Here is a 13,287-nt window from a genome sequence, read left to right on the forward strand (position 1 = left end):
CATTTCACCTCAAATCAAAAGAGAAAATGAAGAAATTGTACTAAGCATGAAGATAATGAAGTGTACTTTTAGAATCATGAAGATGATTTGCGTTGACTTGAGACAGCAGGACATGCATCGTTCGAGCACAAAGGGGTCATTCTAAAAAACAAAAACAAAAAATACTTTCCAACTTACAAAATGTTATATTCTGTTCCGTTTTCGCCCTTAAAAGCTGAGGGTAAACATTTATTTGTTTATTACATTCTGCCATTATTTTAACTCATAAAGGACAACTTTACTGTTGTGCTTTATTTTATCATTTAATTTGGTTTCACGAATGAAGCAAGGGTTGTAACACCAGTGACTATAACACCAGTGACAAATTCTCTTAAAAGATGGTGTCAGTGATTAGACTAAAATATAGAAATCATACCATGAAATACTTTTTTTTCCTCACATGAACATCAAACAATGTGACACCAATCACAATCAGAATCAGCTGTAATGGACAAAAATGGTGGGTTGTCTTATGTTTAAAACACGTTTTAAAGTACATAAAGCATGCAGCTTTTTATCTTTGAGTTTATCTGAGGCTGAGACAAAAGTTTGTGGGACCTTTTCAGTAATATTTAAATTTACTATATAAATGACACCCCACAGATGTACATTTCAACTTTTTTCAGAGGTCTGGTCTAATCTAGGGGAGCCATATATAATTCAATATAATATCAATATAACATTAAATGAAAGATTTTATTATTATTATTATTATTATTATTATTATTATTATTATTATTACTATTACTGAGTAGACTTTTATTTTGAAATAAAGAGTATGTGCGCCACGGATGTAATAACTTGTCAGGAGCTTCACTCTGTCACTGTCGTCTATGTTGATACCGAGTAACAGTAAACACGGACAAAGAATGGTAAAATGGTAAAATATTACCTTCATTGTACTGTTTGGAAATCACAGTTGCACCGATAAAATATGTGTAATTGCATTGAATATCAGGGAAACAGTCGCTAATTATTGTGTAATGCTTCTCTGCTTTTGTAAAACTGCCTAGCTCAACAGCAAAAGTTTCCTTTTGACTTTCTGTGTTCTTGTTTTCGACATTTCCTTTAATTAATATTTTTATATGATTGTTTTTGAGAGGGTTTGCTTAGCACAGCTATCTCCTTCTGTTGTATAGTTTACGGTTATATTTGAGACACTCTCATATTACTGAATAGCAGTATGACGTTACCAGAGCCATTATCATTTCTTATGATAATGAATTATGATTATCGAGTAAATAATGTTTATATTTTATAGATAGTCTCATGGCAGATGATACAATGGACAGTGGGAAGCAAGCTCGTCTTTCACGTCCACACAAAATAAGTGAATCTTCAAAGGTATGCTTGACCACTGTCACATTAAAAGTTTTAGTTATATAAAACACAGATTTTAATTTGTTGTATTATATTAACCCATTGCACACCTAATAATTTTATTATGAATAATGTTTTCTGTTTTTTTTATTTATTTATGTAGTAATTTAAAGGGGTAGTTCACCAAAAAAAAAAAAAAAAATAGCAATAATAAAATCTGCAATTATTTACTTTTTTCTTCCATGGAAAGCAAAAGATGTCAGGCAGAATGACAGCCTCAGTCACTATTCACTTTAATTGCCTCATTTACCCCCCCACCCCCAATGTAATGAATGGTGACTGAGGCTTTTGTGGTCCAAAGAAAGCCTTATGGGTCTAAATAATTACAGAATTTGTATTTATGGATGAACTGTCCCTTTGTAATGTATAGTAGGCTAACTTATTAATCTCATGAACAACAGGTGTATAGATGGGCGGACCAGGCTAGCTACCTCCTTCAAGGTTTGAATGAGCAAAGAGAGCACGGCCAGCTGTGTGATGTTGTTCTGGTGGCAGATGACCAGCGAGTCCCTGCACATCGGGCCCTGCTGGCAGTGTCCAGTGCTTATTTCCATGCTATGTTCACCTTGGGAATGCGAGAGGAACATGAGGCTGAAGTAGAGCTGGTGGGAGCTTCGTATGTTGGTGTCAAAGCAGTAGTAGACTTCCTGTACAGTGGGGAGTTACCTCTTGATGGTGGAAACATCGACTATGTCCTGGAGACTGCTCACCTGCTGCAGGTGTGGCAGGCTGTGGATTTCTGTTGCCAGTACTTGGAAAAAGAGGTACGTGAAGACAACTACCTGTATTTACAGGAGCTTGCCTTGCTGTACAGCCTGGATAGGCTGGACGCCTTCATAGACCGCTTCATTCTGGAGCATTTTTTCACACTATCTGTTACACCTGAGTTCCTGCAAGATGTTCGGCTGCCCAAGCTTTGTGCGTACCTGGCAGATGAACAGGTGCAGCATGAGAACGAGCGAGATCTTCTACAGGTCACCTTGAAGTGGCTGACTCACAGACCTGAACGTGCTGTTTTCGCACAACAGCTCCTCTCCATCATTCGTTTTGCCCTCATCCCACCCGATGAACTTGCAGGGAGTGCACTGCCAGCCATACGTTCCCTGCTACCTCCAGACGCAGGCTGTGAGGCTTTAGTGGAGGAGGCACTGGGCTACCACACTCGACTCAGTGCCCAACCTGTACTGCAGACAACACGCACAGGCCTTAGAGGAGGTGTGGAGCGTCTTCTGTTAGTGGGAGGGGAGGTGTCTGAACGTGGAGAGGAACTGAGTGCAGAAGTGTGCTGGCTGGATGAAGAAGCAGGAAAATGGGTCGTGGAGACTGAACTTCCAGCTCAGAGAAGTCACCATTGTGTTGCTGTTCTGGGTGGATTTATCTTCACAGCAGGGGGAAGCTCATCGCGAGACAATGGGGGAGATTCTGCAAGCAACTTGCTGTATCGATATGACCCCCGAAGCAACCTGTGGGTTAAGGTAATTTTCTTCACTCTTGACAGTCACAGACATTTAAGTGCCAACAGCAGGGCTCCAGACTGTCACTAAATGGTCGCTCAGTCCCACTGTCAGAATATTTTAACTTATCGCTATATAAATTAGGAGTTAATTAAATTTTTACAGATGTAATTTTTATCTGGGTCCCAACTAAAAATCAGTGCTTCACTGTGAATAATACAGTAACAGTATTATTGTTAATTGGTGCAATGCAATAATATTATCACTGTTATTATTGGTTTCTTTTCTTTAATTTTTCATGTTTAAGGTTTTCGCCAACTTGTGCTATCAAATCGGGTGTTGGGACCACCATTTGTAGAACTTGATGGCACCAGTGCCACTGCTTTCATATGTTAGTCTGGAGCACAAACAGGTTATGTTAAGAGTAGCAGAACAAACTAGAGAAGGAGGTACAGAAAATGTAAAGTCTAATACAATTCTGTTTTGTATTCTGTTCTGCAGTATAATATACTGCTTTACCATGTGACTGGTAGAAATGGTGCCATAGTTTAAAAGTTAATCCAAATGACCTCTTATTTGTAGGGTGCCCCCATGAATCAGCGGCGTGTGGATTTCTATCTGGGGACCATGGAGGACTGTCTTATAGCTGTGGGTGGACGCAATGATAGCGGTGCTTTGTCCTCTGTAGAAGTGTACCATCCTGCAGAGGACTACTGGTCCTACGTAGCAGGATTGCCCAGGTTCTTTATTTGTTTTTCATCAGTATCTCTTTAGTTTATTTGTTATGTGTTCCAGAGTTTTTAAAATTCTGAATTTGCTCTCTTTCCATTAGATTTGACCATGCCCAAAGTATGTTGAATTGTATTTTTTTTTTTTTAGGAATGACACGAAACAGAATTTATTGAATTACAATTCAAAGAAACTCAACACATTTATAGAACTGAGGAATTTTATTAGTGTGAAATAAACAAAATTGTGCAACAACAGGTCACTTAAATGTTTTAAGGTTTTCATCTTGTGTTCCATCAAGTTTGCTTTATAATGTTTCAATCCCATTTTAAGACTTGAAGTGACAATGAAGTGTTATTCATCATGATCCACAAATATATACATAAAATGAATACAGCTTTCTATTGGTGGCAAACAATGATTATTAATATCATCTAATGTTCCTCCAGTTTAATTCTATTTTATTCTACTCCTTTAAATCAGAATTTAAACCACAATTATGTACATCTTGTTTGCCACCTAAAATTCAGAAATTGAATTGTAATTTAAAAGGCATTCTCAATTCCATTCTGAATGGTGCACAGCCATAATGTATACATCTATTTGTACTTCTGTCACAAATAAAGATAATTATGTTGGCTTGACAAAGAAATGGAAACGTAATGTTCGTGATTTCAAATTTCAACTGTCAAAATGTTTACATTTAAACACAAATGAGCCAAGAGTATGAAACGGCATGTTCGTTATTTCAAATTCCAACTGTCTAAACATTCAAATTTAAATACACAAGACCTTTTAAGCTGCTATCAATGCTTTGTCAAGCCAGCATCAAAGTTTTTCTTGACAAACTTTATACACACACACACAGTGGTGGCCAAAAATATTGGTTCAGGTCAGGGGACTGACCATGGCAGAACCTTGATTTTGTGGTCGGTGAACCATTTTTGTGTTGATTTTGATGTTTGTTTTGGATCATTGTCCTGCTGGAATATCCAGCCAGGACCCATTTTAAGCTTACTGGCAGAGGCAATCAGGTTTTGATTTTTTTATCTGTTGGTATTTGATAGAGTCTGTGATACCATGTATCTGAACAAGATGTCCAGGACCTCTGGCAGACAGCCCCACAACATTAAAGATCCAGCACCACATTAAACCGTGGGCGTTGGGTACTTCATCTCTGTGTGTGCCAAACCCATCTCTGGTGTTTACTGCCAACAAGCTCTTTTTTTTGTTTTTGTTTCATCTGACCATAGAACCCGGTCGCATTTGAAGTTCCAGTAGTGTCTGGCAAACAGAAGATGCTTGAGTTTGTTGTTGGATGAGAGCAGAGGCTTTTTTTTTTTTAAACCCTCCCAAACAATTTGTGGTGATGTAAGTGATGTCTGATATTTTTTTTTTTTTTTTAGACTTTCTGACTCCAAGACCCAACTCATTTCTGCAACTGTCCATCTGTGATCCTTGGAGATTCTTTGGCCACTCACACCATCCTCCTCACTGTGCGTGGAGACAATATAGACACACGTCCTTTTCCGGGCCGATTCTTAAGATCTCCAGTTGATTGTAAATTGTTAATTATTGCCCTGATGTTGAAAATGGGCATTTTCAATGCTTTGGCTATTTTCTTATAGCCACTTCCCATTTTGTGAAGCTCAACAACATTTTGCGGCACATCAGAACTATATTCTTTAGTCTAACCCACGGTGATTGATAATTAAGGGAATTTGGCCTGTGTGTTACCTCATATTTATACCCTTGTGAAACTGGAACTCATGGCTGAACAATTTCATGTTCCTTAACACCCAGGTGCACTAAAAAATATAAAATATGAATGGGGAATATACTTCAGATATATTTTGCTCTTAAGGATTTCTAGGGGTGCCAATAATTGTGGCCAACGTGTTTTGAAGAAAACTATTTATTTAATAATGAGATATTTCACCTCTTTAAATTGTTTTACTTCAATTAAAGGTTAGATTTTTGTGTTTTTTGTTTTGTTTTGTTTTTTGGAGTGAAATATGAAAAGGTTAACAATGCAGATTCTTTTTCACAGACTTCTTTGCTCATATTTACCAAGGTTACCAATATTTTTGGCCACTACTTTGTGTATGTATGTATTTATATATATATATATATATATATATATATATTACACACACCGATCAGCTACAACCACCTGCCTGATATAGTGTAGGTCCCCCCGTGCCGCTAAAACAGCGCCAACCCGCATCTCAGAATAGCGTTCTAAAAAGATATTCTTCTCACCACAATTGTACAGATTGGTTATCTGAGTTACCGTAGACTTTGTCAGTTCGAACCAGTCTGGCCATTCTCTGTTGACCGCTCTCATCAACAAGGCATTTCCATCCACTGAACTGCCACTCACTGGATGTGTTTTGTTTTTGGCACCATTCTGAGTAAACTCTAGAAATTGTTGTGCGTGAAAATCCCAGGAGATCAGCAGTTACAGAAATACTCAAAACAGCCCATCTGGTACCAACAATCATACCACGGTCGAAATCTCTGAGATCACTTTTTTTCCACATTCTGATGGTTGATGTGAACATTAACTGAAGCTCCTGACCGGTATTGGCATGATTTTATGCATTGCACTGCTGCCACACAATTGGCTGATTAGATAATCACATGAATAAGTAGGTGTACACGTGTTCCTAATAAAAAAAAAAATGGCTAATAAAAAAAACCATATATATATATATTAAAAAAATATATAATTTTCTTATCTTTTTCCATAGATTCACATATGGTCATGCAGGTACAATTCATAAGAGCATTGTCTACATATCAGGAGGCCATGATTACCAGATCGGCCCATACAGACGTGACATGTTAAGTTATGAACCAAAAACTGGGGACACATGGACAGAGCGACAGCCCATGATTCTGGCACGAGGCTGGCACTGTATGGCCTCTTTGGAAGATAGGATCTATGTCATTGGAGGCAGTAATGACCATGAAGACAGTATGGAACGTTTTGATGTGTTGGGGGTGGAAGCTTTTGACCCACAGACTGATCAGTGGACCAAGATAGCCCCTCTCCTCTACCCTAACAGTGAAGCAGGGGTGGCAGTCTGGGATGGAAAGATCTATATACTGGGAGGGTATACCTGGGAGGCCATGGACTTCTCTCAGGGCACTCAAGTATTTGTTCCAGACAAGAGCCAATGGGTCTTGGGTCCAAACCTACCGAAGCACATTGCTGGAGCTTCGGCATGTGTGTGCCTTGTCAGACCTCAGCAGACCAGCAGTATTGAGGTCAGTACATCAGGACTCAAAGAGAAAGACAAGCAGAATCCCAACCATGAGCTACATTGGTGATTGTCTGGGGATCCTCTTGCACCCAAAATAGTGACCCAAGTGATGCATTGATCTTGACACTTCTATGGCAGAATTGATGGTTTCTGAATATGTTGGTTGTCATAAGCCTGCTGTTAATGGCTACTTTTTAACTCCTTTCAAAAAGTAGAGGACATCTGGAGATACTGTGAGGTCCGTTAGACCAGTTTAATATAAGTTTAAAAGCCCAGACTAACAGTGTAGTTTGTTCACCATTTGGTACAACCTTTCTGGAGTTTTCAGAAGGTCCTGTGACCTGCTGAAGGATCAGTCCTTCTGCGTTACAATTAAAACTGAAGTGACCATTTTACATGACTAGTTCTAGTGTTTTTCTAGATGGTGTCTTAAGTATTCTGTAATGCCTCAAAAGGATAGTTGAACCAAAAATGAAATTTCTGACTTTTACTCACCCTCGTGTTGTTCCTGTGTGACTCCTGTGTTCCAATGGAACAAAAAAGGAGATAATAGACAAAGTTAGCCTCATTCATGTTTCCACACAATGAGTAAATGATGACTGAGGCTAACATTCTGCTTAACATCTCCTTTTGTTTTCCACAGATGAAAGTTCAACAGGTTAAAACAATATGAGGGTGAGTAAATAATGGCAATTTAAATTTTTGGATGACTTATCCCTTTAAATTAAAATGAGAATTTTTGGGTGAACTATTCCTTTAATGTAGTTACAGTAAGAGCTGTGCATGTATTTAGAATATAATTTAATCATTACAAATGTCAGTGCCTAATTTCAGTTTAGCAATGTACATATGAAGAGCTGAACCTAAAAATCAAACTAATGTCTTTACTCCAACATCCTGATGTGCTTGGTCATTTTTTCTTGATGGGAAATATCCAAGGCTATCACTTTACTTGAAGGGGTAGAAGGGATGGGATTCCAGTCTAAGGGGCAACAACAAAGGCCAGTTAGCTGCTATCTAGCTGTAGTGTGTGAGATGTATCAAGGCTTCTATTGATACAGTCAATTAATTGCTGCTCATATTCCTCATTATTCATAACATAATATTGTATAACACATGAACAACTTGTGTTTTGTGACAAAGATGTAGCCTACTGCCAAGCAGGCAGTAGTATTCCATTCTGAGCAAAACCCTAGTTTGACAGTTATGCCAGTCCTCTTTGACCAGTCAAACACATCTTAACCAGTTCAAGGAATATTCCGGGTTCAATACAATTTAAGATCAGTCAACAGCATTTATAGCAGAATGTTGATTAACACAAAGAGAAATATCGACTTGTCCCTCCTTAAAAAAAAAAAGCACAAATCTAGGTTACAGTGAGACACTTACAATGGAAGTGAATGGGGCCATTTATGGAGGGTTTAAAGTCAGAAATGTGGAGCTGCTAATTTTATAAAAGCACTTACATGAATTCTTCTGATAAAATTCATGTATTGTTTGAGCTGTAAATTTGTTTAAATCATCATTTTTAGTCATTTAGGGGTTGTTGTCATTACATCGTCATGGTAACGAAGTAGTAAAATTGGCTATAGCTTTACACAGAAAAGGTTAGTAAGCGATTTTAATCACACTAAAATCATGTTAACACGCATTGTCTATGTCTTGTGGCTATACTTTTGAGTATTTTAACGTTTATGGATTTACTCCATTCACTTTCCATTGTAAGTGGAGCCCAGATTTTTGCTTTTTTTTTTTTTTTAAAGAAAAGGAGACACAAGTCAAAATCCATTTTTGTGGTAATCAGTATTATGCCACATAATGCTATCAACTGAGCGTAATTGGTATTGATCCTGGAATATTCCTTTAATTAGTTACGGTGTTTGGGATTATTTGAAAATTAGGCTGGTGTGTAACAGGGACTAAACTCAAGAAGGTACAGTAGATCTCAGTGACTCCAGCTCTAGATGCAGTAGGATGATAGAATGTCAGGTACTCTTACTGTGTTATGATACAGGCTTTCCAGTCACGATTCAGAGAGTTAAGAGCATTCATGTCCTCTTCATCCAGAGTGAAATCAAAGATCTGCACTCAGACAGACAATAATGACATCATTTCTATAATAAACCCTAACCTTAATCAAGATTTTAAATGTTTGGATTAATTCAAGATATCAAAAATGAGAGCTTTTGACCTTTATTATGTCAGTTAAATATTTTCCTTTGTTATGTGCTATGGTGAAACATGTGGAAATACACAGAATATTTAGAAATGAGAAGTTTACCTTTGTGTTCTCCAATATGTGGTGGGGTTTTGTACTCTTCGGGATCACTGCAATGCCTTGCTGAATGTGATATCTCAATAAAACCTGCAGCACAATCAAACACAACATTAAAACCCAAAAAGAGGATAGTAGATGTATGATGTGTGGAACAGATTTACAGAAGTTCGAAGATGTACATGACCTGTGCCGGGGTCCGTCTGTGCTTCTTGGCTACATCCCCAACCACAGGATCCTCCAGTAACTTCATGGGATCTGTGTCTCCTCTTTGGCTATGAGTAAAGACGCATAGCAAAATAGCATCTGGTGATGTCATGATTAGGTTATAATCTTAAAATGTTTTGATAGTACTTGAGTACCCAGTATTCTCATTAGCTTTTCTTGAGATTCAGATCTTTTGAGTCTTTGAAAACACAGGACTTGTAGTCCTACATAGTTTGAACTTACTATTGTGCAGGTCTCCCAGGTGAGCCAAATGGACTGTATGCTGTGAGAGCAATGTTCTTGGACTTACAGTAATCAATCAAATCAGTTTGAACCAGGTAAGGATGGAGCTCCACCTGTAGATGGAGATATATTGATTATATTTACATGTGCAAAAAAAAAAAAAAAAAAAAAAATCAAGGTTACCTTTAATGCCATTTTATCTAGATGATATATTTCTCAAGTTACTGGTGCACTAATTGGACTTAAATGCAGCATGGATGCAGAATCTTTTAAAAGCAATAGTTTTCAGTTACTGATGCCATTGTAGAGATTCACTATTCACAGTCAGCCCTGATTTATTTAATCCATGAGTTAAAGTAAAGCGGTTATTGAGATTTAGCAAGTAGGATTCACTGGGTTATGTGATCTAACATGGCCGCTCCCATGAGGAGAGACCCGCTGCATTCAAAATTGCATACTACCATACTATTATTTCTGCCATAGACAGTTATGGCAGAAGTAGTATGGGTGGTATGCAATTCCGAACTCAGCTATAGTGATAGGTCTTCATTTCATATGTGTGGGCATGATATTAAACATGTTTTTTTCTTTAGGAGTAAAACTTTTATTAATAAATAAAAATGACTGAGTACATCTTTGAATACATATCTAGTTTTTTGTTTAAGTTGGAAAGCTGTTTCAACAGCATAACAAAACCTCATTTGATCTATTGTGTAAGCTGTAAAAGGCACATGTAAAAACTAAGATAATATGGCGTTACAAGGATCTGAGTACCTGATTAACAGCTGGTGGGATTTTGGCCACAGACAGCAATCTCTCCAGTTGCATGATTGAAAAATTTGACACTCCAATACTTTTTACCTTTCCTGAGTGTTTTAAATCTTCCATTCCCTGCAAGATGTTACAATACACTGTTAAGACCATGAAGAATGACAACATAGAAACTGAAACCTGAGGACATTATTAGTAATCTTCACATTATATTTGGAGTGTTGCAGGTTAGCATTACCTTCCACACATCCACATAGTCAGTGTCACTTGTGAGAATCTTTCCATCCTTTTCTGGGAAAAGCTCATCGCCCATTTTCTGTGGGTTATTGTTAAACAGTAAACAATAAGTAGACTTTAAAATAGCAATTAAGATCATTTGGTAGAGTAAAATAACCAAAATAGTAATCCACTACAAATTGCTTATTTTTCTTTTTATTGTAATCAGATTACTTTACTAAGTACTTAATTGAAAAAGAAATCACATCACATTACTTTTACGTTACTTTTTAAAACACTTCTACTCAACAAATTTGAAATAATGTCTATCTTTCTTTCTTGTTCATTGTTACACACATCATACACAGCACCTCACATTTCTCCTTCACAATGACTCGTTACGTGGCCATAATTCATGTATTCTACATAAATAATTGTGGCATGGGGGGGCGTGGTCAGGTGCATGTAACAGCGGCCCACCATACCACAATAATATATTAGAAATAAGCATAACCCTATAAAAGTAATTTAATTAATTGAAAGCCAGTAACTGTAATCTGATTACAAGTATTTAAAATGTAATGCATCACACTACTTTTTTGACTTAAATGTTATTAGATTACAGTAACTAATTACTTTTTTAAATGGATTACACCCAAAAAATGAAAATAAATGATGCTCAGACTAAATAAGGGAAACTTATTTAAATAATTCTGTGAGATACTGAACATTCCAACAAACTATGTTTCGGAGGCTGTGCTAATAACTGATTTTGATTAATTAATGTTAAGGTGTATGTACACTGACCTCAAAAAGTAATTGGACATGTATTCCAACAAAAACATATGAATCTCATTGCATCAGTTAACAAAATATAAAAACAAGTGGCATTTATTAAAGTTGTTCATGAACACTTTTTGAGGAAAAGTTTCACAAAAAGTAGTTTATTGAGTTTTAAATGATAAAACAATGGGAAATTACATTCTAAATTTAGACAAAAAAGGTACACTCTCTGGTTGTCAAACTTAGTGCAACATGTCCGTAAAAGTTAAAGTGATAAACTACACCCGTGGGACCTGTTAGTTTAAAATAATTGCAAAAATGTCTTTGAAAAAAATGAAATTTGCTTTGAGTGCATTTTTAAGTGTTACATAAGTGTCCTATACTTAATGGGGCCTCTGTGTGTTCTTGTATTACCTTTAGTCCTACTGGAAAGTGCACTAGGTAGAGGTCAAGGTACTCCAGCTGAAGGTCATTTAGGGATCTGTTTAGGCAAATAGGAATGTCCTCTGGTGCATGGTGAGTACACCACAGCTGCGAAAGAGAAGCAGCATGTACATTTTTTATTTTTTGCTTCTTTTTGATTTGGCTATATATGAACATTGACTTTCAGCCAGGTGAGAGCACAGACATTATACCAACTTACTTTACTGACTATGAACATATCCTGGCGTCTGATGATGCCCTGCTGCATCTTGGATTCGATGGCCTTGCCCAGCTCTACCTCATTCCTATAACTGTAGGCTGTGTCTATGTGGCGATATCCAGCAGCAATAGCTGCTTCAGCTGCCCTCTGACACATACCTGGGCTAATGCCCTGTTTACAATGTAGTAAAATATTAAATCGTTGCTTGCTTCTATTGCATAAGATTACACAGTTAAACAGTAAAGGATTATCACTGTAAGAAAGAAGTAACATATTTAAATATATACTATCTATCTGTCTATCTATCTATCTATCTATCTATCTATCTATCTATCTATATATATATATATATACACACACACACACACACACACACACACACACACACACAACCTATACCTGTATGTATAACGAATAAATAGTACACTGTATATTTGTGTGTATACAAATTGTATGTATAAAAAGTGCAATGCCATACATACTGACATGTATCTGATATGTATGTGTGGTTAATATGAGGTTATTGAAAAAAGTAATGCTACCTCTGGCTTCCATGTTCCAAGTCCTAGCAGTGGCATGTACGTGCCATCATTTAGTTCAATCTTTCTAGGTTGTCCAGTTCTCTCCTCCATGTGAAGATTTGTTCTATGCAATATGAGTAGCAGATAAGTGAACTGAATTGTTCTTCCTGTATTTATCTTATGCCTCAATAATTTTCTTTATTAGATCTTCCTTTTTGCCTTCTCAGCACTGCCTTCTCTTTATCTTTGCAGTTAATCATTGAATTTGACATGGAGTGTTTCTCTCTGTGTGTGTGTGTGTGTGTGTATGTGTGTGTGAGTGCAGGCAATTTACCAGTATGGAGCCTTATGTGTGTTTCCTGAGTATATAGCCTGTTGGCACAAATGTGAAGGTGACCTTTAGAACTAAGCTCATGTGACCCTCCGTTACTTCCTTGAGATCTGGGTGAAAATCAGGAAGCCAACACGGTCTCTTTCTGTCTCATCCTTTATACTCTCGTACTCATAATCATTCACTCTCTCTCTCATTCAATTTTCAATTAAAGAAGTCCCCAAATGTCAGGGTTTTTTTTTGTGTGTGTGTGTGTGTCAGATTTAGCTCAGATTTCATACACACAAAGAGACTGATGCACAAGTGTCAAGTTTTGCTGAAAATACTTATTAAAAAGTAAAGAAAGGTACAGAAGTTACAAAAAAGTGTAGACAGAGCACAAGTTTGGTACTATCATTGTATTCTGTAATTCATATATCAAACAGC

The 13,287-nt window shown here is 37.1% G+C and overlaps 2 protein-coding genes across 4 annotated transcripts; one reads left to right on the forward strand and one right to left on the reverse strand.

Annotated features, from left to right (window-relative positions):
- The first annotated feature begins 825 nt into the window (after window positions 1-825).
- klhl36 (kelch-like family member 36) lies at window positions 826-6,948 on the forward strand. 2 transcript variants are annotated; one of them, XM_051724077.1, is made up of 5 exons: window positions 826-919; window positions 1,301-1,383; window positions 1,821-2,894; window positions 3,456-3,613; window positions 6,356-6,948. In XM_051724077.1, the coding sequence occupies exons 2-5, from the start codon at window positions 1,309-1,311 to the stop codon at window positions 6,936-6,938; spliced, it is 1,890 nt and encodes a 629-aa protein (XP_051580037.1). In that variant the 5' UTR covers window positions 826-919; window positions 1,301-1,308; the 3' UTR covers window positions 6,939-6,948. The 2 variants fall into 2 exon arrangements, with proteins under 2 accessions (XP_051580037.1, XP_051580038.1); XM_051724078.1 differs by having other exon boundaries at window positions 829-911.
- A 152-nt stretch (window positions 6,949-7,100) lies between these two features.
- Window positions 7,101-12,910, reverse strand: zgc:56622 (uncharacterized protein LOC326033 homolog). 2 transcript variants are annotated; one of them, XM_051724096.1, is made up of 10 exons: window positions 12,865-12,910; window positions 12,010-12,180; window positions 11,781-11,897; window positions 10,606-10,683; window positions 10,371-10,487; window positions 9,597-9,709; window positions 9,334-9,421; window positions 9,153-9,236; window positions 8,871-8,953; window positions 7,101-7,853 (listed from the first exon to the last, which is right to left on the reverse strand). In XM_051724096.1, exons 2-10 carry the CDS (start codon window positions 12,163-12,165, stop codon window positions 7,820-7,822), a joined length of 870 nt encoding a protein of 289 aa, XP_051580056.1. In that variant the 5' UTR covers window positions 12,166-12,180; window positions 12,865-12,910; the 3' UTR covers window positions 7,101-7,819. The 2 variants fall into 2 exon arrangements, with proteins under 2 accessions (XP_051580056.1, XP_051580054.1); XM_051724094.1 differs by lacking the exon at window positions 12,865-12,910 and adding an exon at window positions 12,552-12,848.
- Between the last annotated feature and the right edge of the window lie 377 nt (window positions 12,911-13,287).

This window comes from Myxocyprinus asiaticus, chromosome 18, assembly GCF_019703515.2.
Source record: "Myxocyprinus asiaticus isolate MX2 ecotype Aquarium Trade chromosome 18, UBuf_Myxa_2, whole genome shotgun sequence".
NCBI lineage: Eukaryota > Metazoa > Chordata > Actinopteri > Cypriniformes > Catostomidae > Myxocyprinus > Myxocyprinus asiaticus.